Consider the following 20,041-nt stretch of genomic DNA (forward strand, 5'->3'; position numbering starts at 1 on the left):
AAAAAAGTTGCCCAATTACATTAAGCATAACGAAGTAATTCAAATACAAGTTCAGTGGCAAGCAGGGAAACACATGGCATTCGAATGGTAAACGTCTCCTTCCTTCCAACGCCCCTCTCGGTCTTGCAGGTTTCAGCCCAGGGCCTCCTATTGCACAGTGGCATGCTGTGAAAGCTGTGAAAGCTGTCGTCCTGATAGTTAGGGCCACCCCGTCAGGTTTTTACCTGCTGGTGCATTATGGGAGTCACCTTTCCTGCCAGCCTCTGTGGGATGCCCGTGGCCTTCTTTCCTGTCATCACTGAACTTGTAATTTTGAAAGCACATTATTAGCCAAGTGGCACATTCTCCATTATATGGGGATAAAGACATAACTTAAAAAAAAAAACAACACAAAAAAACCACCAAAAACCAGCCCACCCATTAGCCCGGTATTCTTGGAGTGTATTATACTTGTCTATAGTGTCTTTAGCTGAGACAGTGAGGTGGCGAGGTTGATGGGTGGTTCACACATGGCCAAGAACAGATGTCTGCGGGAGGAGGATAGAAGGTGCAGAGCTTCCCGCCCTAGCCGGCTCAGCCTCCCTGTCCCCGGGCATCTCTGTAGTGTAAACAGGCTTGCCAGGGCCCGTGACTGGCAAAGGGAAGTATAGTAGACCTGCTAGTCTGGGGGAAGAAGGGTGTGTGTGTGTGTGTGTGTGTGTGTGTGTGTGTGTGTGAGAGTGTGTGTGTGTGGGTGGGGGGGTGCGGGGGGGGGGGAACCATGGTGTGGACAGATGGTATAATCTTCTGGATTCCCGCACAACTGTACCAATTTCAAGGGGGCTCTCAGTGAAGCAAGCTGACTAGAGGAAGAAAATCAGGGATGCTTTTATTTTCCCCTGGTGAAACGGATGAAAAAAAGAAAAATTCCCAACTCTAGGATAACACCTGATGGAAAACAGCAATGCAGTAAGAAGCATTCCTCCTGTACACAATTCTTCAATAGATAAATAATATATAAACTTTTATATCCCAAGCTTCCCATCATCATACAAAGCACATCTCTTCCTGCTCCTTTAGCCTGTTTCATACAGGAAATGCTGTTGTCTTAAAAATACAAGCACTTAACGTATTCAGCCAAAGATTCTTGTCCTCTTCTCCTTTCTACATCACCCATTACTTTGAAAGACTAGCAAAGGGCTATGCTACCAATCACATCTGCTTCTTGCTGCAATAAAGTGCTGCACATAAGTTGCCATTTTAATGACCACGAACTAAGAGCTTTAAATAAGTATAAAGTTAGCCTCCTAGCAGATTACATCTACCAGGCGTTAACAAAATGGAATACAGAATTATTACCAACATGGAGAATACCACTAGAGCCAGACGACCTGCAAACACAATGGACACGTCTCAGGGGCATCAACGGAATTGCAGGACTAAACAGCACCTTGTTTTTGGGTGGTTATATGTCAACGAGCCTGTGACAAAATTTTCAAATATACAGTCTACTCGTTCCATATAAAAGGTACATTTTCTTTCACTTTCATTTTTCTTTCTTTTTTTTTTTGCAGATGAGAAACAAAAACTAGTGCAAGACCAAAGCACTGTGCAAAACTGCCATTTCTTTTCTTTTTTTTTTTTAGTCTGAGCATTTATACCCAGAATTGATCCAAACCCCTTTTAATCTCCTTGGCTGGATTTATCAACCATAAAATTTTTCACTCATACTATTTTTTTTCCTGCAAACAAATGGTAACCACTGAATTAATACATCATATATATATATATATATATAATCTGCCCTTAAAAAATGATGCACTGCATGTGTCCCACACTCGTTGTGTATGTATGGACACACACACACAACACACTTAAGTTTTGTGATGTTGGCCTCGGTGCTGCGGGACATTTCTTCCAGACGGGACTCTTGCTGCCTCGCGTCTTCATAACCAGAGGAGACTCTGCACAAGGTCTCCAGCTCTGTGGGAAATCTCCAGCAGCACCGTGGGTGTCTACCATGCCTTCATCGACCACGCACCAGGCCCCACCACTCTGCAGCCGTGAAACGGGTGGTGAAGAAGGGGCTCGGGGAGGGACCGCAGTGGATGAACCACCCAGGAGGGAAAATCATGTTCATCGCGGTGAAAGAAGCCAGCACAGAGAATGTGCGATAGAAATCTCATGGCACACGACACACGGCTTTCTCTCTCAGATTCCACAGACGCCCACACACCCCATTCACCCAACAGAAAACAAAAATGCACCAGTAGATAAGCTGACAAGTGCGGATTGCTATTAAGGACACTCTCTTTAGGGTTGAGCAAGACAAAGTTCCTTTCAGGGAAAGGTCGGGAGCAGGGCTGAGAGTGGGCGCGGGGGGCCGGGGAGGCATGCCTCTGAAGGTAGATGTACGCAGTAGGTCACCTCTCTGAAGATCGGATAAAGCAGCTTTCAGGTCAATGCAATAGGTATACACACAGAGCCAGTTCTCTAGTCCTGACTAAGGAGATACAGTACACGTGGTTCAGACCCACGGGGGTCTGTCGGTTTTGCAGCAACATACACCTGCTGGGGTTGTGTGTAAGTTTCGTGGGTTTATTTTTGTTTTTGTCTCTGTCACTTGGTTTTTGGTACGGAACATGCTGCCCTCAGACAGTCTCTGCTCTTTCTCTCAGTCCGAGATAGGCGAGGAAGGAGTGTTTGGGGGACGGGATGCTGGGAGGCGCAGTCTGAGGTCGGGGCGGGTGGAATGTGAGATCCAAGTGGTTCTTGGGGTATAACATTGTCAAGGGAATGAGATGGGCAAAATCCGAGTTCCGGTACTTGTCAAAGCGCAAAGGGGAGCCGTTGAAGGCCAGAGCCTTGAGTGCCAGGTTGGGCTCTGAGCTGCTGCCGTGGACAGCTGACAAGGCCACGGTCTGCAGAGCCTGGGAGGCGGACATGACCGACAGGGGAGACAAGAGATTCCGAGAGCTCCCGACGATGAGGAGCGGGGCCCCGGGGCCGGCTGGTTTCTTGGGGGCCGGACACAGGCCCTTCTTGTCCTCCTCGGGGCAGTCCCCACTCTGGTGCTTCTTGACGTGGCGGCTGAAGACGAAAGGGTGTGTGGTCTTGAACAGGCACTCTTCGCAGCTGAAGGTCTGGCGAGGGGCGTGCTTCAGCTTCTTGTGCAGGTTGAGATTGTCCTTGCGTTTGCAGCTGTAGCTGCACTGGTCACAGTGGAAGGGCCGCTCCCCGGTGTGCACGCGCACGTGCTCGATGAGCTTGTTGGCGGTCTTGGACAGGTAGCCGCACTGGTCGCACTTGTAGTGGTTGCCGAGGCGATGCTCCCGGGTGTGCGTCTCCAGCTCCAGCTGGTTGGCCTTCACCGTCTGGCAGATCCGGCACTTGTACTCCATCTTGTAGTGGGTCTTGAGGTGGCACTCCATGGCGGCGGGGCGGTTGGTGGAATAAATGCAGAATGGGCACCTGCCGGGGGAAGCAAGGGAAGGGAGGGTCAGCCAGACAGGTCCCGCCGCGGCCCTGCTTCTCCCCTCCTCACGGGCCACCCTGCAAACCCTGAGGCCTGGCTGCCCCTGCCCAGCCCAGTCCTGCTGCCTCTCAGAGGTGAAGAGGACCCTCTTGGGCTCTCTGTGCCGACAGAGCCGTCCCCCCGGAGGAGGAGCCAGCTCTGAGGAGGTGCGCTCAGCCTACTCTGGGTCTCCTGGCAGGAGCAGCGAACACCAACCCTCAAGAAGGGGAGCTGAGAAAGGGGGAGAATTACGGTAGCTGTGGCTCCCCTCCATCCTCCCGCCCCCCGGAGCCCTCCCCACCCCCCACGGACACAGCAGAGGTCTAACCCTCACGACCTCCCCTCGAGATGGGAGCAACACAAAGAATCGACGTTTCATGCACCACACCAAGCACACGCAGAAAGGCTAAGAGTTTTAAAGAACAGCTTACAGGGGAAAGCTACCTCCAGCAAACAGAAAGTCGTAGGCTCAGAATCGTGCTTATGAAAGGTTAGGACGAGAAGGCCTGTGTCTGTGTGTGAGTGTGTGTGTGTACATAGGTCTGTACTCTAGGACCTGTCTGCTACAGCTGTTTCCCCGCCAGGGAAGGAAGGGGAGGACCAGGACAGGGGCATGGGAGAGGGACGCCCACCCCCCAGCTGTCTACTAGTGAGGGATAAGGAGGGTGATGCCTGCTCTCTGGAGCTTGAAGACATTATTCGTACATTATGACATCATAATGCTCAGGGGGCAGGACCACAGCTAACATTTCTTCTGCATTCTGTCCAGTGCTTGGTAAGTGCTCAGCCCATGGGAGGCACTGCGTTATTATTGGACTGGTCTCTACACATAAGTTAGGCAGATTCGGGCCCCAGCTCCGCCACCTAACTGGGTTCTAGCTGGATCGCCCTGGGCCAAACCTGGGGTCTCCCGATGGCTTGGTTTCTCCACCCTCCGCAATGAAGCTATGCTCCCCCCAAGCCTCCCGGCTTCCAGAGGGGCCAGGAGGAGCCATGAAGGCATGTTTACAAATTCTGTTCTTTGAGAAGCTGCCGGGCTCGAGTCAGTGGCTGATATGATAGCGGTAGCGTGTTTGCTCTCTTGACAAACAGAATGCAAATGCAAAAGTGGCTGCCTCAGCTCTGGCTGGGCACCCGTAGGGCAGGCCCAGGAGCGAGGTGTGCTCTGAGGGTTTGGAGAAGTGTTCAGCAGAGCCCAACACAACCAGGTGCACCGTGCACTGCTCCTCAGCGCCAAGCTCGCCGTTAGCCTTGGACCCTCAGCTCACAGAAGAGTGCACACGAGAGAAATAAAAGCCCATTCCCAGGTCAGGTGCACACACAACCCCTACGCCAAGCTGGGCCTTACCTAGAGGAGTCTGAAACTCACCACTGTCCTGAGCTACGGCAAAAGAAAAATAATAGTATAATCTTATTCGATCTGCATTATGAACAGGATATAGAGTACAAGCAGTTCCATCACAGAAAAGCAATTGAGACATCAGCAGTCTGTTTCACTTTAAGGACATTTCTGTGACCCACAGCTCAGTCTTTCTTGCGCTGCTCAGGGGACGTGCTAAGGGTGTAGCAGGGGCCCGTTACTTGTCGTCACGGCACTCTCTCAGGCAAATGAACGCTCCGATATGGCAAAGGGAAAACAAAACAAAACAAAAACAAAAACAAAGACTCACTGTATAGCCAGAAGGCTTTATCAATTTTTTCAAAGTATTCTTCTACTTGGTCATCCTAGAACATAAACTATTACACAGGGGACCGTTAGCACCGCACGGGAAGTGTCTGTACCGCAAAAGCATCAGGGTCACTGTGCGTTCTCCCCAGTGGCAGCCTGGGACCCCTCGGGTCCCCGAGGACAGGCTGACTGGCAGTGCATGGCTGTGACTGGGCAATCGGGGAGGGCGATGAGCATAGTCCAACCACAGAAGCATATGGCTTTTCGTTATAAACAAGAGTGCACAAATGTTTAGAAAGGGACAGTGGGAACAAACCAAATCAAATTCCCATTTACGGGTGGTCTTGAGTTATAACTGCCCCTCCCCCTCCCCTGAAGGTCTCCCCTCCCCCCTCCCACCTAAGCACCCCCAAGACTGAAACAAAATGGAAATCCATAGTAGGTGTTGCTCCCTGACTCTGCTGTTTGGGCAGGATTGTGAGGAGAGTCCCCCTGATCAGGTAGGTGCGGGGGTGGGGGGAAGACAAGCCTGGGCTGCCGCCCCAACACTCGACGCCCAGGGTCCTGGGTCTCTCCATCCCACGCCCAAGGGGGAGAATCATGCCACCCCTCCGGCAAGTTGTGAGTTTCCAAGGCCAAAATGTTTAAAGACAAGGCTTTTCCCCCCTTGTATTAAGTAAAATGTAATTTTTCATTCATTGAAATTGCACGATCATTTCAGCTAAACATGAACAATTCTGCCTCAAAAACTGTGTGTCTTTCTGTGCCCAATGACATAAGCTTCTTCCTCTTTCCTAGACCATAAGTGCCTTGTGAACAGGGACCTGATTACCGACTCTTGGGAAGATGAAATTCTGGTCACGGTAGGACATACACTTCCTGAGGGTGGAAATTAGGTTTTATTCCTTATTTGCCCTCTAGCACCTAATCAAGCCAGACGCACCGTACACTGGATAATGACTGATTAGTCTCGCTTCAGACCGAGGGCCTCCTGCAAATATTGGTTGATGATGCTGCTAACTGCCTAGGTCTCTGGTGGGAGGAATCTGTGACTACGTGACAGAAAACATCAGCTCTCAGGCAGGGAATCCCACTTCCAGTTCCCGGGAAGGCATAAGGCATGTCTGCAGGGACCTGAGAGGCACATGGGCCTTGCGTGGAAAACGCTGCCTCCTGCCTGTTCAAACCCGCAAGGTTCCATTATTTGGGGTGGGGTGTGGATGCAGTGGTTGTAATACTTATTTAAAAGATACATGGCAAATCACCTAAAAAACAGAGATGGTGAAGTGCAGTGACAGTGTAATGCTTTACACTTGGGGACGCTAACCCAAGTCCATTACCATCAAGTCTGAACAAAACCTAGGCAGTGTGGGGTGAGTCTACCCCTGCGTGCTCAGGTGCTCCAACATGCCTGCTTGCTCCGAATCCCGGGCTATTTGTACAATGGATCCTCCTGCTGATGTCTGCTGACCCCCTTGGGGACAGGTCTAATTCACATCCAGCTGAAGGCAGCAGAGGTGCCTGCCTAACTCCCCTCATGCCAAGCTCTCCCCCTCCATGACCCCAAAATCTTCAGGGGAGGGGCCAGGGTAAGGGTGGGGGAAGGGTGTTTAATAACAACACAGTAAAAGGTTCTGTACTTGCTTTCCTTACTTGAGCCCACCGGTGGGGACAGTGTGGCATTTCTTATGCTCCAGCAGCTGTTCGGGGGTCTTCATGAACTTGTGGCACACGTCACACTCAAACATCCGGGTGATGAGGTGTATCTGCAGGTGGCGCTCAAACATGTTCTTCGTCTTGCACACAAAGTTGCAAAAAACGCATTCGAACCCTGGAAGGACCGAAGCTGGGTGTACAGGTGCGTGGGGTAGAGGGACAGGAGGGCAGGAGCAGGGCCGAGATCCCCTTTCTTCACCCCTCCCCCCAGTTTATACACTTCCAGACGCTGTTCCCTGCATCTCTGTGCTAAAAGAAGTTACAGCTTTGGAGTCAATGTCACACTCCCCATCCTTCCACCCCATACTGGGTGCAAAGCAAGCAAAAGGAATGTTCTGGGACCCAATATCTACTTCCAACATCACTCCTGACAAGGCGTCCTACCTCCAGCGTGGGGAGGGCTAAGCAGGCCAAGCCACCTCCTCCCTTACCTTTCTCTGGCTTCTCCTCACTATTCAGTGAGGGTTGGCTCCCGGGCACAACAGAGATGACCAGCAGGTTGTTCCCGCTCTTGTTTTTCTGGGAGCTGTCCGAGTCATCTTTGCTGTTAGCTGAATCGCTCAGAGCTGAGAGGGAGGATGATGAGGGGCTGTTTGATTCACTTGGGGTCTTCCTGTCTTCCACTAAAAAAGAAAAAAACGCAAGTCTGTTATTTAGGAGATGGAAACCCTAGAATAACAGCAGTTGGGTCTCCAGCTCCTCTAGTGCACCTGCTGGGGGCCCAGGTCACAGTCACCTCTGGTGATGACACTCATGGTACTTGGGGCCAATGAGCAGGCCCTCATTCATTTGATGAGGGTTTATGGATGTCTTACTATAATTAAAATAAAATGACAATAGTAACTAAGATGTACTGAAAGTGTTGCCAAGTTCCAGAAACTGGGTCAAGCTTTAAATGCTTTGTCTCATTGTATTCTAAAAAAAACTGCCGAGGCACAACTATTATCACCCCCATTTTACAGATGAGGGTGGGGAGGCACAGTGAGGTTAGTCAATTGTTCTGACTCTATCATCCATGTTCTTCATCAGTGCACTGAATTCTCCCTCAAAGCCAGCAGTAAACAGTCAATAGGTCATTAGAATCTAGTGTCAGTAGACTTCTGCTTTCATTCAAGAGACGGAATTTATCATTGCTACGGAAACAACTAACAAAAAGACAGACAAAATATATCAAACAATAGTTTTCACAATATCGGACACCAGGCAATGAGGAATGACCCCTGAGAGGCGGGAAAGACCTTCCAGACTGCAGTGTAGGGAGGGGTATGGAGGTGGAGCCCAGTTGGCCTGCTGATTTGAGAAGATAAGACTGATGGTCTGGGAGATCAACATGGCTGGACCTTAAGGGACAGAGTACTAGAGGGAAAGAACTCAGGGACCTGCAGAGGGTCTCCCGTGAGTATTCAGCAGAGTATGGGCCGGAGCATGTGTTGGAGGGAAAATAAGCCATCTGAAAGGCTTAGAGAACAGTGCCTGTTTCCACCAGCCAGATTGGAAAAAACTTGTAATTCCCGAGGCATTGGGTAGAAAACAGGAAGTTCTTTTAGTAGTGGGGAATAATTAGCCCGAGATGGAGCACTGCTCCAGACCCGTCTGACAAGTCATAAGAGCAAGACCCAAGAGGATCAAAGTTTCAAGAATATTTATAGGAATATAAAGTATCCGGCACCTAATAAGGTAAAATCACAATGTCTGACACTCAAATGAAGATTCTCAGGCATGCAGAGAAACAAAACACAACCCAAAGGGGAGAATATCAACCAATGAAAACTGATCCAGTTATTGGAATTTGCAGACAAGGACATAAGAACAGTAATATAATTGTATTCCGTATGTTAAAAAAGTTAAGTAGAGAGATGGAAGATACAAAAATAAATAAATAAAAATACCCAAATCAAATTTCTAGAGATGAAAATTACAGTGTCTGAGATGAAAAATACACTGGATGGGACCACTAACAATTTAGACACAGTAAAGAAAAGATTTGTGAACCTGAATGGAGAAATTATCTGAGATGAAACAGAGAGAGAAAAGAATCACAAAAATAAATAGAGCACCCAGTGAACTATGGGATGCCTTCAGGCAGCTTAGTATAAGCTTAGTTGGAGTTCCTGATGGGGTGGGGAGGGCAGGAAAATATACTTGAAAAAGACAAAAACTTTCCAAACTTGAGGAACACCATACACCCATTTATCCAAGAAATACAATGAGTCCCAAGAATAAGAAAGATGATGAAATCTATACAAGGGACATCATAATCAAATTGCTCAAAACCAGTGATAAATAAGAAGTCCTAAAAGTGGCCAGACGAAAAAGGACACATGTGCAGAGGAACAAAAAAAGGATGACAGCAGATTTCTCACTGGACACAATGCAAGTGTGAAGTAGTGGAACAACATCTTTAAAGTATGAAAACATATTTCACAAGCAAAGGCAAAAGAAAAAAAGATATATAAAAGCTGAAAGAATTCATTACCTGTAGACCTGAATTACAAGAAATGTTAAAATAAATTATTCAGGCAGAAGGGAAATTCCACTAATGCAAAAATGGATCTACATAAAAAAATGGAGAGCACCAGAAATGACAACTACATGGGTAAATATGTGAGTTTTTCTTATTTAAATTTCTTTAAAAAGTAATAAAACTAATTTTGTTTAAAAAACCATTAATAATGTAATATTTATAACACACACATATCTATATCTATATCTATATCTATATCTATATCTATATCTATATCTCTCTCTATATATAGATATATATTAACAATAACATAAGAGCTGGTGGGGGGAGAAATGGAAGAATGCTATTGTGAGGTCTTATACTACATGTGAAGTGGTATGGTACACTGTGATAAATTAAAGATGTACTTATAAATCCAAATAACTGGAGGCACATAATATTCACGGTTCAGGAGTCTCAATATTAAGATGTCAACTTTCCCCAAACTAATTCAATGCAACCCCATAGTTTTACGTTAAGGTGGAAAATATAAGGAAAATGCAGATCCAAGGAGTGGACTTATCCTACTCTACTTAAATACTTCCTTAAAATTAAATTTTAAGTTAAAATTAATATTTTGCTGGTTGATTTTTTTTTTCTACAGATAAATTCCCAGAAGTGGGATTACTGGGTCACAGAGCATTACATTTTCAAGCCTCTTAGTACATATTACCCAAATAGTTTCCCTAAGTTCTATTCCTTTGCAGGGCCATAGACACAAGAGTACCAGCAGCACCCAGCAGCAGTGGGTGACACTATAAAATGTGCTCCTAACTTAACAGGTTAAGATAAGCCACTCTTGAGCTTTACTTTGACTGCTCAGTGAGGTTGAACATTTTCCCTTATGTTAAGCAATTAGCTTTTATTTTATTTTTTTACTGTGAATTGACTGTTCATATTCTTTCCAAATTCTTAGAGACCAAAAGTCTTACCCATTTCTATGAACTTTCTATATAAATACATGAGCTTTTTGTCATTTTTACAAACACCTTTTCAGAATGTGGGTTTCCCCCCCCCCCCCTTCTCTTCTTCCTTTCTTTTGCAAAAAAAATTTTTGTGTCCAATCTCTTGATTCTTTTCCTTTGTGATTTCTTGTTATCCATTAAGCATTTACAAATCTCCCTTGCTGTGTTTGATGAATATTCTATTCTATTTTCCTCAAGCCTTTCTAGGACAGATAGTAAACAAGGATTGTGTAGGTTATTTTGGTGTCAGTGTGAGGTAAATATTGATGGCTGTATTTTCCAAATAGCTATTCAAATTCCTCACCACCATTATCACAACTTTTAAAAATTGCAGCAAAATTTGCATTGAGGATGTCACAGCACCAGAAGGAATATTTTCCCCTTGCTGATGTTCTCTGCAGGGAGGGAGAGAGGGAGAAAGAGAGTAAGGAGGGGTCACTACAGAAACACCCCAATCCCAAGCGTACCTTGGCTGAATAGCCAGTAAGGAAGTGTGAGAAAGCACGTGGGTTCTGTGGGTGACCAATTAAAAATGTTGTGTTGATTAAAGCTCATCACAAGTTCATTAGGTAACCAGATGGCATCGCAGATCCCCTACGGCACTAGAATAAAAGGTGCCTGTTCCTGTGACAGGTAAATCAAATTAGAGAAAAGGACTCACAAAGTTAGGGATTTGAAGTCCAACTCCCTTCCTGCCATTGTGGTTTCTATGGTCTTCTTGAGGTGGGATGGGGGCAGTGGAGGGAGGTTCTGGGCTAGATTTAGGCCTACTTTGGGGCGGAGAAGGCTAGAAGAATGGGAGGATAATAGAAAAGAGAGTATCTGAAGAACCCATGGAAACGGGAGACAGGCTGGCTTTCCCTCCAGCAGCCACTCCAGAAATGCTGGATTTAATTTGTCTTCGACGTGGGTTTCCCAGCTCACCTGCCCACGGTGCTAATGTGGTTATGGTCAGACAACCGACTGTAAAAATGGCACCTTCCCACTCAGCAGAACAGCTCTCTGCAGACCTCCAAGTCAGAGCTGCTCAACTTACTGACAAAAACAAGCTTTTATTGCTGTTGGCACCACGGAGCCAGAGCGGCCAGGAAAGCACAGAGGGATCCTTCTTGGCCATGCACATCGTCAGCACAAATGTCAGGGAAATTTCCCTTCCCGAATCCTTCAAGTGCCAATGATGTGAGGGGCCGCTCCAGCACCCGGGCCTGCAGTCAGCAACCCCAGCTTGTAATTTGTAGCAAACGCAGGGAGCTCTTCCTCCTTCTCACATAATGACTCCTCGCCAGTGTCATTTGTAACCATCCCTTGGAGAGGATAATTGCATGGCAAAGTCAAAATGTTAACTTCATTAAATAGAAGAAGTTAACCAGAATGGCAAGAGTCTGAAATGAAAGGCGAGCATTGGCAAAGGCGTGGCCGCGGCCCGGGAGGAGACCGGGTTGACTCAGGAGCATCTGGTCTTCTTTGCCCCCGGACAGACGGGCCACGCAGCATCACGGAGCGTGGCAGGGCTACAGTGTCGCACGAGGAGGAGAGTCTGCAGAGGCAGGTGCGTGGTGCCTGGCGCCTGGCCCAGCAAAACAGAGGTCCAGCCTTGGCCAAGGTTTGGGCGGGGCTGCCAGAATAGCAGTGACTCAGAAAGAAGGTTCTAGAATGATAACTGTTCTGGTCTGAGTTTCTGGAGTCACATCCTAAGGTTGACCTTGGACAGAATACCTCCCCTCTGTGAAGCCTCAGCTCTCTAGCCTCTATAGTATGATAACAGTAGTATGGGCCTCAGGGGGTCGTTAGGAGGCTTGTATGGGACCCAGTGTGCAAAGGTGCAGGCCTGGGGCATAGGGAAAGCGCAATGGCTGTTACTGGATGATGATGGCAAGCAGACAGCTCAGCCCCTCTCAACCATCCCAACCTGTGTTTCAGATCAGCCGGTGCAGGAACCGTGCCTGGCCATGTTGCTGTGGCCACAGGGAAGTGTGGCTCTGCTACCCCCGGGGACGTTCTTCCTTCTGAGGAAGGAGATGTCAGTGTCACATGACGATGAGGATGCTTCTGCCAGGTGGGCAGGCAGTCTGGGGTGGCAGGGGATGGAGGAGAGAAGGACCGATGGGAATGGTCACCTGTGTGCTTGGTGCCAATGTGAGCCTTTATCTCTGCCTCCTCCATGGTGACGAAGTCGCAGGCAGTGCAGCAGATGGAGAACATCCACTGCTCCTTGTCCACGTGGAGGGACATGTGGCTGACAAACTGGACGTTGAGCTCGGTCTCAAATCCACACACATGGCAGCTACATGAGAAGACGAAGGAAAAGAGGGTGAGAGAGGAGCGATATTCTAAATGCAGGCTACCCACTCACGCCCAGTACACCCAGAACATGGGTGTGTACACACTGCCCTCCCCATCGAACGGTTTGCGTTAGGAAATTCTCTTTCTCAGATGCCTCTGAAGTGGTCGCTGTGCTAAATGGATTTAGTGCCCGAATAATGTAACAATCCCATACATGCTGTAGTGATGCTAAATAATCAGAGAGTTAATTAAAGTTTCCGGATTCCAGATGCTGCATGTCTCCTTGCGATTCCTTGGGGCAAAGGGATGCAGCACGGCCTTGCCAAGACTTGAGTGCGGCTGGTACGACGTGGCGCGCCCTGCACTCTGTGAGCCTCCCTCTGCCTCCAGAAACCTCCCGGGTAGCAGTGAAAGCACACAGGCTGTCAGATGGCACTCCTGCCTATGACAATTCCTGATAGAAGCCACCCATCCATGGAGACATTTCACGCAAAAGCAAGTTTCTACCAATCCCTACAGCCTCTCGTGGGCAAGATTTGATAGAAAGCCTGAAACTTGGGGTTTTATGGCACCCAAACCAAATACTGATTTAGGGCCAGAACGGGAGAAAACCATAAAATTCCAGCCACTAAAGGACAAAACACGACTCGAGGAAAAGAAGCTCTGCCTTCACAGCTACGTCCTCAGGGTCCTTGGGTTTATGTTTCCTAGTCTGTTTTCCTTCGGACACTTCTCAGGGAGCAGCAAGGTGCTCAGTTACTAGGGCAGGAGCTTGCCAGCTGCCCAGCCCTGGAAGCTAATAATCCCCAGAGCTCTGCCGCTCTCTGGAGCTCACCCCCCAAGTCCCCCGCCCCCAGAGCCACCTCTCAGACCCTTTCCCTTTCAATTCATTCCGCCAGGGCACCATGCCAGAGGGAGTCATTGCAACCGTAGGGGCTTGTCTAAGCAAAGCAACTCTGACAATGCAGGCCAGTGCGTCTGTTGAGCAGAGGTGCCTGTCAGGTCTGCCTCGCAGACGGCAGGGAGGGTGGGAAGGCTGGACTAGGGTTCCAGCCCCAGCTCACCTGTAATAATAAGGGTGCTTCCTCCCATCACTGCCTTCAGAGGTGACGGCGCTGACAATGTCCTCAGTGTCCGTACTCACCAGCTTCACCGAGTGGACGGTCAGGTGCTGGTTTAGGTTCGCGCGGCACTTAGCAGCATAGGGGCACAAGTGGCATTTGTATTTTCTTTCCTCTGGAGGAGAAAGAGCAGGAAAACCCCCAGCTGATCTGAGAAATGAAATCCCAACACCTTGCAAGAGACCGCTTAAGGGTATCAAGGAGGGGGCGGTTCAAGTCTCATTTCAAGTGGGGACACCTTGGAATTGTCTCTAAAAAGTCTTTACCCAGCAGGTCACTCCTGTATTAATACTTCCAAAGATAAAAGAAAGTCCCCAGGCAATTGGATCATCTACTTTTTTCTGGACACCCACAGGCTAAGGTGAGCTAAAAGCATATTAGTGCATGTGTGTGCGCGCGCATGAGAGTGTGGTGAAAGTGTGTGAGAGTGTGTGCGTGTGCGTGTGTGCATGAGAGTGTGTGGTGAGTGTGTGAGAGTGTGTGTGAGTGTGCATGAGAGTGTGTGGTGAGAGTGCGTGTGAGTGTGTGTTTGAGTGTGTTTGTGCATGAGTGTGTGTGAGTGTGTAAGTGTGCATGTAAGTGTGCATGTGAGTGTGTGCGCACACGCCTCCCACGTGCCAGGTGTGGTGGGAGCTCAGCCAGGGAAGGAGGAGTGAAACCGTGTTCGAAGAACTGGTGAGTAAAAGAAGCTCCAGGCCTGGGTCAGCCAAGAAATAAAAAACTAATGAAATTAAAGGAATAAAAAATGACTCATGTGAAATAATTGAATTGGAAATTTACATTTTACATAAATAAAATAAAATTTTTCAATTACTTTCTTAATGGGAACTCTCTCCTAGCACCGACAGTGTTTCAGGACTGTTTCCAGAGTGGCCGCCTGAATATATTTGGAGAATCAAGCAAATTCCGTAAAAGGAGCAGCCCCTGCTTTCACTGTGCAGACAGAGGCAACGGAGGGCAGCAGAAGACAAGCGCTACTTCACTGTCTGTCCTTAGCGCTCTCCCTCTGTGAGACTGAGCTGGCCTTGTCTGCTTCTCAGGGAAGGACACAGACAAGTTTTCCCACAACAACATGTAAGGCATGGCTATTAGTGCAGGTGGCCCCAACGTCGGAGGGGCTGGTGGCCTGGGTTCAGCGGGGCTGGGGAACGGGGCCCTGAGGTGCAGATAAGAGAGAGTCCTCTCTGGAATTTTTGCATTTGTATTAATAAGCAAGGTTGTTAATTTTGGTATTAAAGTGAATTGCTGAACTTTCCATCTTTTTCTATCATTTGGAAAGGTTTAATAATACTGGACTTTCCTACTCTCAAAAGGTTAAAAAGAACCCATCTGGACCTGACACCTTTATCAATAATATTATCTCCTTCATCATCTTTCCAAATTTCCCTTTGATAACTGATTTACTTAAGGTTTGTTTCCTCCCCTGGGGTCAATTTTGGAAATTTTGCTTAAATTAGCTATGTCATCTAAGTTTTTAGCTGTTCTTTTCTCTTTGTCATAGAGTTGCCCTTATTCTCCAAAAAATACTTTAATAGCATTAATGATTAGGCTTCCTTTTCCATTCCTAATTTTGAATATTTTTGCTTCCTTTTCCTTTCTTAATCAGGGTTAAAGAAATTAATCTCTTTTTGTGGTCTTTTTCTTCCTAGATTTTGTTTTTCTTTTATCAGTTTATTTTTAATCCTCATCCGAGGATATTTTTCCATTGATTTTTAGAAAGAGTGGAAGAAAGAGGGAAAGACAGTGAGAAGTATCGATTGGTTGCCTCTTGCACACACCCTGACCAGGGTTTGGGCCAGGTAGAAGCCTGCAACAGAGGTATGTGCCCTTGACCGGGTTCAAACCCAGGACCCTTCACTCCGCAGGCCGATGCTCTATCCACTGAACCAAACCGGCTAAGGCTCTTTTACTAGTTCTTTAAGATGCTAAGTTACTTTCTGTGTTTCTTCTCTTCTAATTAAAAGATTTAAGCCTATGAGTTGTCCTCTGAACAGAGCTGAAGCCGTTTGTTCCAGGCCTAGGAATGAAGTGTTCCCCTTTTCATTTCTTCTAGATGTCTATAATTTGAGTTTTGATTTTCTTCCTTTTCTTTGACCTGGTTAGCTAGGACATTTTATTGACCTTTGGTTATTTTAAATTTCATTTAAGTATGAGCAGAGCATGTGACGTATAAAACTCCACTTTTCTGAACATGTTAAAGTTTTCTTTGGGCTTAAGTATATGACTAAATTTTGTCTAGTGAAAATATATATATATCTTGTCATATTAATACTGCCTATCCTGCCTTCTTTATGATTTCATGTGATATGGAAAATCTCTACTTATTTTCTTTGTCATTTCCTATAAATAAAATACATCTGAACTATTTACAAAGTCTGCTCTTGGGTGTAAAAATGGAAAACTTCATTTTATTATTTCTACCTTGCTTTATGTTTACAATCGATTCTACTATATTTCTTTTTGTCTTCACTTATTTTTGCTGCATTGATTAAGTTAATATGTATTCCTCCTTTACTCCTGAACTTGGTTGCTTTCCTTTTCCAAGTACACAGAATCAACCGTATTTCTTTACTAATACATATAGCGGTAATATGCAAATTAGCCAGGCGTCACAACCGGCTCAGGAAGAGGCTGCATCACCACTGCTCAGGAGGAGTTGTGCACAGATGGGCGGGAGGGGACTGCGTGCTGCCCCCAGCCCCAGCGGACACACACCAGGGGTGGGGGTGTGCTCTGAGCGGCCGAGGTGCGAGGCGCGGCTTGGAGCATGCCCCCGGTTGGTTGGCAGCGGTGGCTGGAGCGAAGCAGCCTGGGGAAGGAAGGCCTATTCTTGCACGAATCTTGGTGCATCGGGCCTCTAGTATATAAATAAGGACAGTAACTGTTCCTCCACCAACGTGTCCTTACTGTTCTCACCCACAATAAGATGAGCCCACTAAGATGGGATACAGCTCCATCCCCTGTGCCAACAAGATCAATAAATTCCTTGGAGTCGAGGAATTTTACCCAACTGTGCTTAAATGTGCATCTTTTCTCATCAATCCTACTTGAACTTTATGAATCCTTTCAATACAAATAAGAAACCCTGTCTGGGGCCTTATTTGAACATGCCAGTTAAATGGCTTGAGTGTCATGATAAGACACTCCTATCACTTTCTGTAATAATTCTCTTAGAGCAACTCAGCTTCTTGGTAATGAGATGCTGGTGATCCAGACCCGGGAAGACACAGCAGTGAGGCCAACTCACCTGTGTGCAGCGAGAGATGTCGGGACAATGTCTGCTGTCGGCCAAAGACTTTCCCACACACATCGCAGGGGAAAAGCTGGTCATTGAATTTCCAGGATGGCAATCCGTTGCCTGCCTCTAGTACAAGCTTTTCTGTCTCTGCACCAAAAGAACATGAGGAATAAACAAGGCAACATGAACGAATTTCAGTTTAGTCAACATTCAGGACTTAAGCAGAGGCTTCCTTCGACGAATGTGGCTGGTAACTACAAAGAAGTCCCAGTAACCTCTGGTTTTCATGCTCATTTGCTGTCTCTGAGAAGGCTATTCTTGAATGTTGTGGTGGCGAATGAATCCAAATTTTAGTCAAGTCTCTGGTGTTTTCTCGCTTTCATCACTAAAGGCCAGCCAACCCAACCTTCTAGTAGGTGGGTAGCATGGTTAGCACTGTTCCCACTGTATAGTCAGTACTCAATAAAAACCTGTGGAATGAGGCAATGGTTGAATTGCTCTTTAAAATTTCAGAAATGTCAACTTTTGCTACAAGGTAGTAAGTAAATCAAGAATGCTGAATCTCAGATTCTGATGCGAAAACAAATGGTTCGATCCCTTGAAAGGAAATACACTTTCACTGCCCTGTATGGGGAACAGTTTTCTCCTGTGTTCAAAAGGGTTGCACAAAGTCTTTAATGAGGAACTTACGCTACAGAGAATCAGCGACGACAACTGCAAGCTGCTTGCTGTGGTCTGAATGTTTGTGCCCCTCCCCCACATTCATATATTGAAATCCTAATCCTTTAAGTGATGGTATCAGGAGGTGGGCTTCCTAGAGGTGCTTGGGTCATGAGAGTGGATTAGTCCTCTTATAAAAGAAGCCCCACAGAGTTCCCTCACTCTTCCCACCCTGGGAGGACACAGTAAAAATACCTGAAATCCAAAAGAGGTCACATGCCCAAACTGGCACCCTGACCTTAGGCGTCCAGCCTCCAGAACGGTGAGAAATACCTTTAGGTTGTTTATAAGCCGCCCAGTCAGTGGTATTTTGTTATAGTAGCATGAGCACACTAAAACACTCTTCCACCAAACACTCCCTAATGCATGACTGCACAGCCTGAATTTATCCCCAGGTTTCATTACATTCGGAAAATGGTGAGTGCCACGAGTCATCTGTACATAATTCATAGCCATAAATGAAATAAGTGGATGCTAATACATTCTTTGTCAACTTAAACAAATTTTATTTTCTCATCATCATCCAAAGGATTACCTTGAATTTTCTCAAACTTATTTCTTCTCACTGAACTCTAACAGATTATCCTATATAATAAAAGACTAATATGCAAATCGACCGAATGGTAGAACAACCGGTCGCTGTGATGTGCACTGATCACCAGGGGGCAGATGCTCAACACAAGAGCTGCCCCCTGGTGGTCAGTGTACCCCCACAGGGGGAGCGCCGCTCAGCCAGAAGCCGGGCTCAGGGCTGGTGAGTGCAGCGGCGGTGGCGGGAGCCTCTCCTGCCTCCACAGCAGAACTAATGATGTCTAACTGCTGGCTTAGGCCTGCTTCCTGCAGGGAGTGGGCTTAAGCCATCAGTCAGACATCCCCCAAGGGCTCCCGAACTGTGAGAGGGCGCAGGCCGGGCTGAGGGAGCCCACCCTCCTAAGTACATGAATCTCATGCACTGGGCCTCTATCCCTTTTATAATAATACTAGAGGCCTGGTGCACAAAAATTTGTGCACTCAGGGGGGGAGGGGGGGCCCCTCATCCTGGCCTGTGCCCTCTCGCAGTCTGGGACCCCTCGGGAGATAACGACCTGCTGGCTTAAGCCTGCTCCCGGGTGGCAGAGGGCAGGCCCAATCCCTAGGTGCAGCCCCCCTGGTCGGGTTCAGAGCAGGGCCGATTGGGGAGTTGGGGCGCCGCCCTCTGTCATGCACAGAGCAGGGCGATCGGGAGGTTGTGATGCCACCCTCAGTCACGCTCAGGGTAGGGCCGATTGGGGGGTTGGGGCACCGTCCCCTGTCACACTCAAGGCAGGGTCGATGGGGAGGTTGCGGTGCCACCCCCTGTCACGCACAGAGCAGGGCCAATCAGAGGGTTGGGGCACTGCCCCCTGTCACGCACAGAGCAGGGCCAATCAGGGGGTTGGGGTGCTGCCCCCTGTCACGCACAGAGCAGGGCCGAGGTTATGGCTCTACCCCGTCACACACAGAGCAGGGCCCGTGCGGGGGGGGGGGGGGGTTTGGGGAGGTTATGGCTCTACCCCGTCACACACAGAGCAGGGCCCATGGGGGGGGGGGGGGTTGGGGCGCCGCACCCTGTCACACACAGAGCAGGGCCGATCAGGGGGTTGGGGTGCCACACCCTGTCACACACAGAGCCGCAGGGCGATCAGGGGGTTGGGGAGCTCCCCCATATCAGGCACAGAGAAGGGCTGATCAGGGAGTTGGGGCGCCTTCCCCTGTCACGAGCAGAGCAGGGTGGATAGGGAGGTTGTGGCCCCGCCCCCTGTCACACACAGAGCTGCAGGGCGATCAGGGGGTTTGGGCGCTGCCCCCTGTCATGCTGATCCTGGTGCCGGGAGGCCTCGTGGCTCCGCTGATCCCGGTGCTGGGAGGCATATTACCCTTTTACTATATAGGGTAGAGGCCTGGTGCACGGGTGGGTGCCGGCTGGTTTGCCCTGAAGGGTGTCCTGGATCAGGGTGGGGGTCCCCACTGGGGTGCCTGGCCAGCCTGGGTGAGGGGATGATGGCTGTTTGCAGCTGGTCACACACCCTTCAGGGTGGGGGTCCCCACTGGGATGCCTGGCCAGTCTGGGTGAGGGGCTGAGGGCTGTTTTCAGGCTGGGGGTGACTGAAGCTCCCAACCGCTCCTTTTTTTCTTTTTTTTTTTTTTTTTATTCTGGGCCAGCTTTAGCTTTGAGGCTTGGCTCCAGCTCTTAGGCCTCCGCTGCTGAAAGTAGGTTTCTGGCCTTTGCTTACAATGTTGCAATCCTGCTGGCTGAAGCCCAGAGGACTAAAGCAGGTTTCTGGGGTTTTGTTTAGCTTATATATTTGTTACAT

General features: G+C 48.2%; 1 protein-coding gene across 3 annotated transcripts in view; it reads right to left on the reverse strand.

Annotated features, from left to right (window-relative positions):
- Positions 1-1,725: 1,725 nt before the first annotated feature.
- ZNF827 (zinc finger protein 827) overlaps positions 1,726-20,041 on the reverse strand; it is a 166,213-nt gene continuing 147,897 nt past the window's right edge. The window contains exons 9-15 of one of the 3 annotated variants that reach the window (XM_036313387.1): positions 16,998-17,135; positions 13,694-13,865; positions 12,464-12,630; positions 7,310-7,501; positions 6,816-6,993; positions 4,842-4,874; positions 3,318-3,450 (exon numbers count right to left, since the gene is read on the reverse strand). In XM_036313387.1, coding sequence (XP_036169280.1) covers positions 4,859-4,874; positions 6,816-6,993; positions 7,310-7,501; positions 12,464-12,630; positions 13,694-13,865; positions 16,998-17,135 — 863 coding nt within the window. In that variant the 3' untranslated portion in view covers positions 3,318-3,450; positions 4,842-4,858. Of the gene's footprint in view, positions 3,451-4,841; positions 4,875-6,802; positions 6,994-7,309; positions 7,502-12,463; positions 12,631-13,693; positions 13,866-16,997; positions 17,136-20,041 lie in introns of all 3 variants that reach the window. The other 2 variants (XM_036313388.1, XM_036313385.1) reach the window with 2 other exon arrangements.

Source organism: Myotis myotis, unplaced genomic scaffold (genome assembly GCF_014108235.1).
Source record: "Myotis myotis isolate mMyoMyo1 unplaced genomic scaffold, mMyoMyo1.p scaffold_m19_p_6, whole genome shotgun sequence".
In the NCBI taxonomy this organism is placed as follows: domain Eukaryota; kingdom Metazoa; phylum Chordata; class Mammalia; order Chiroptera; family Vespertilionidae; genus Myotis; species Myotis myotis.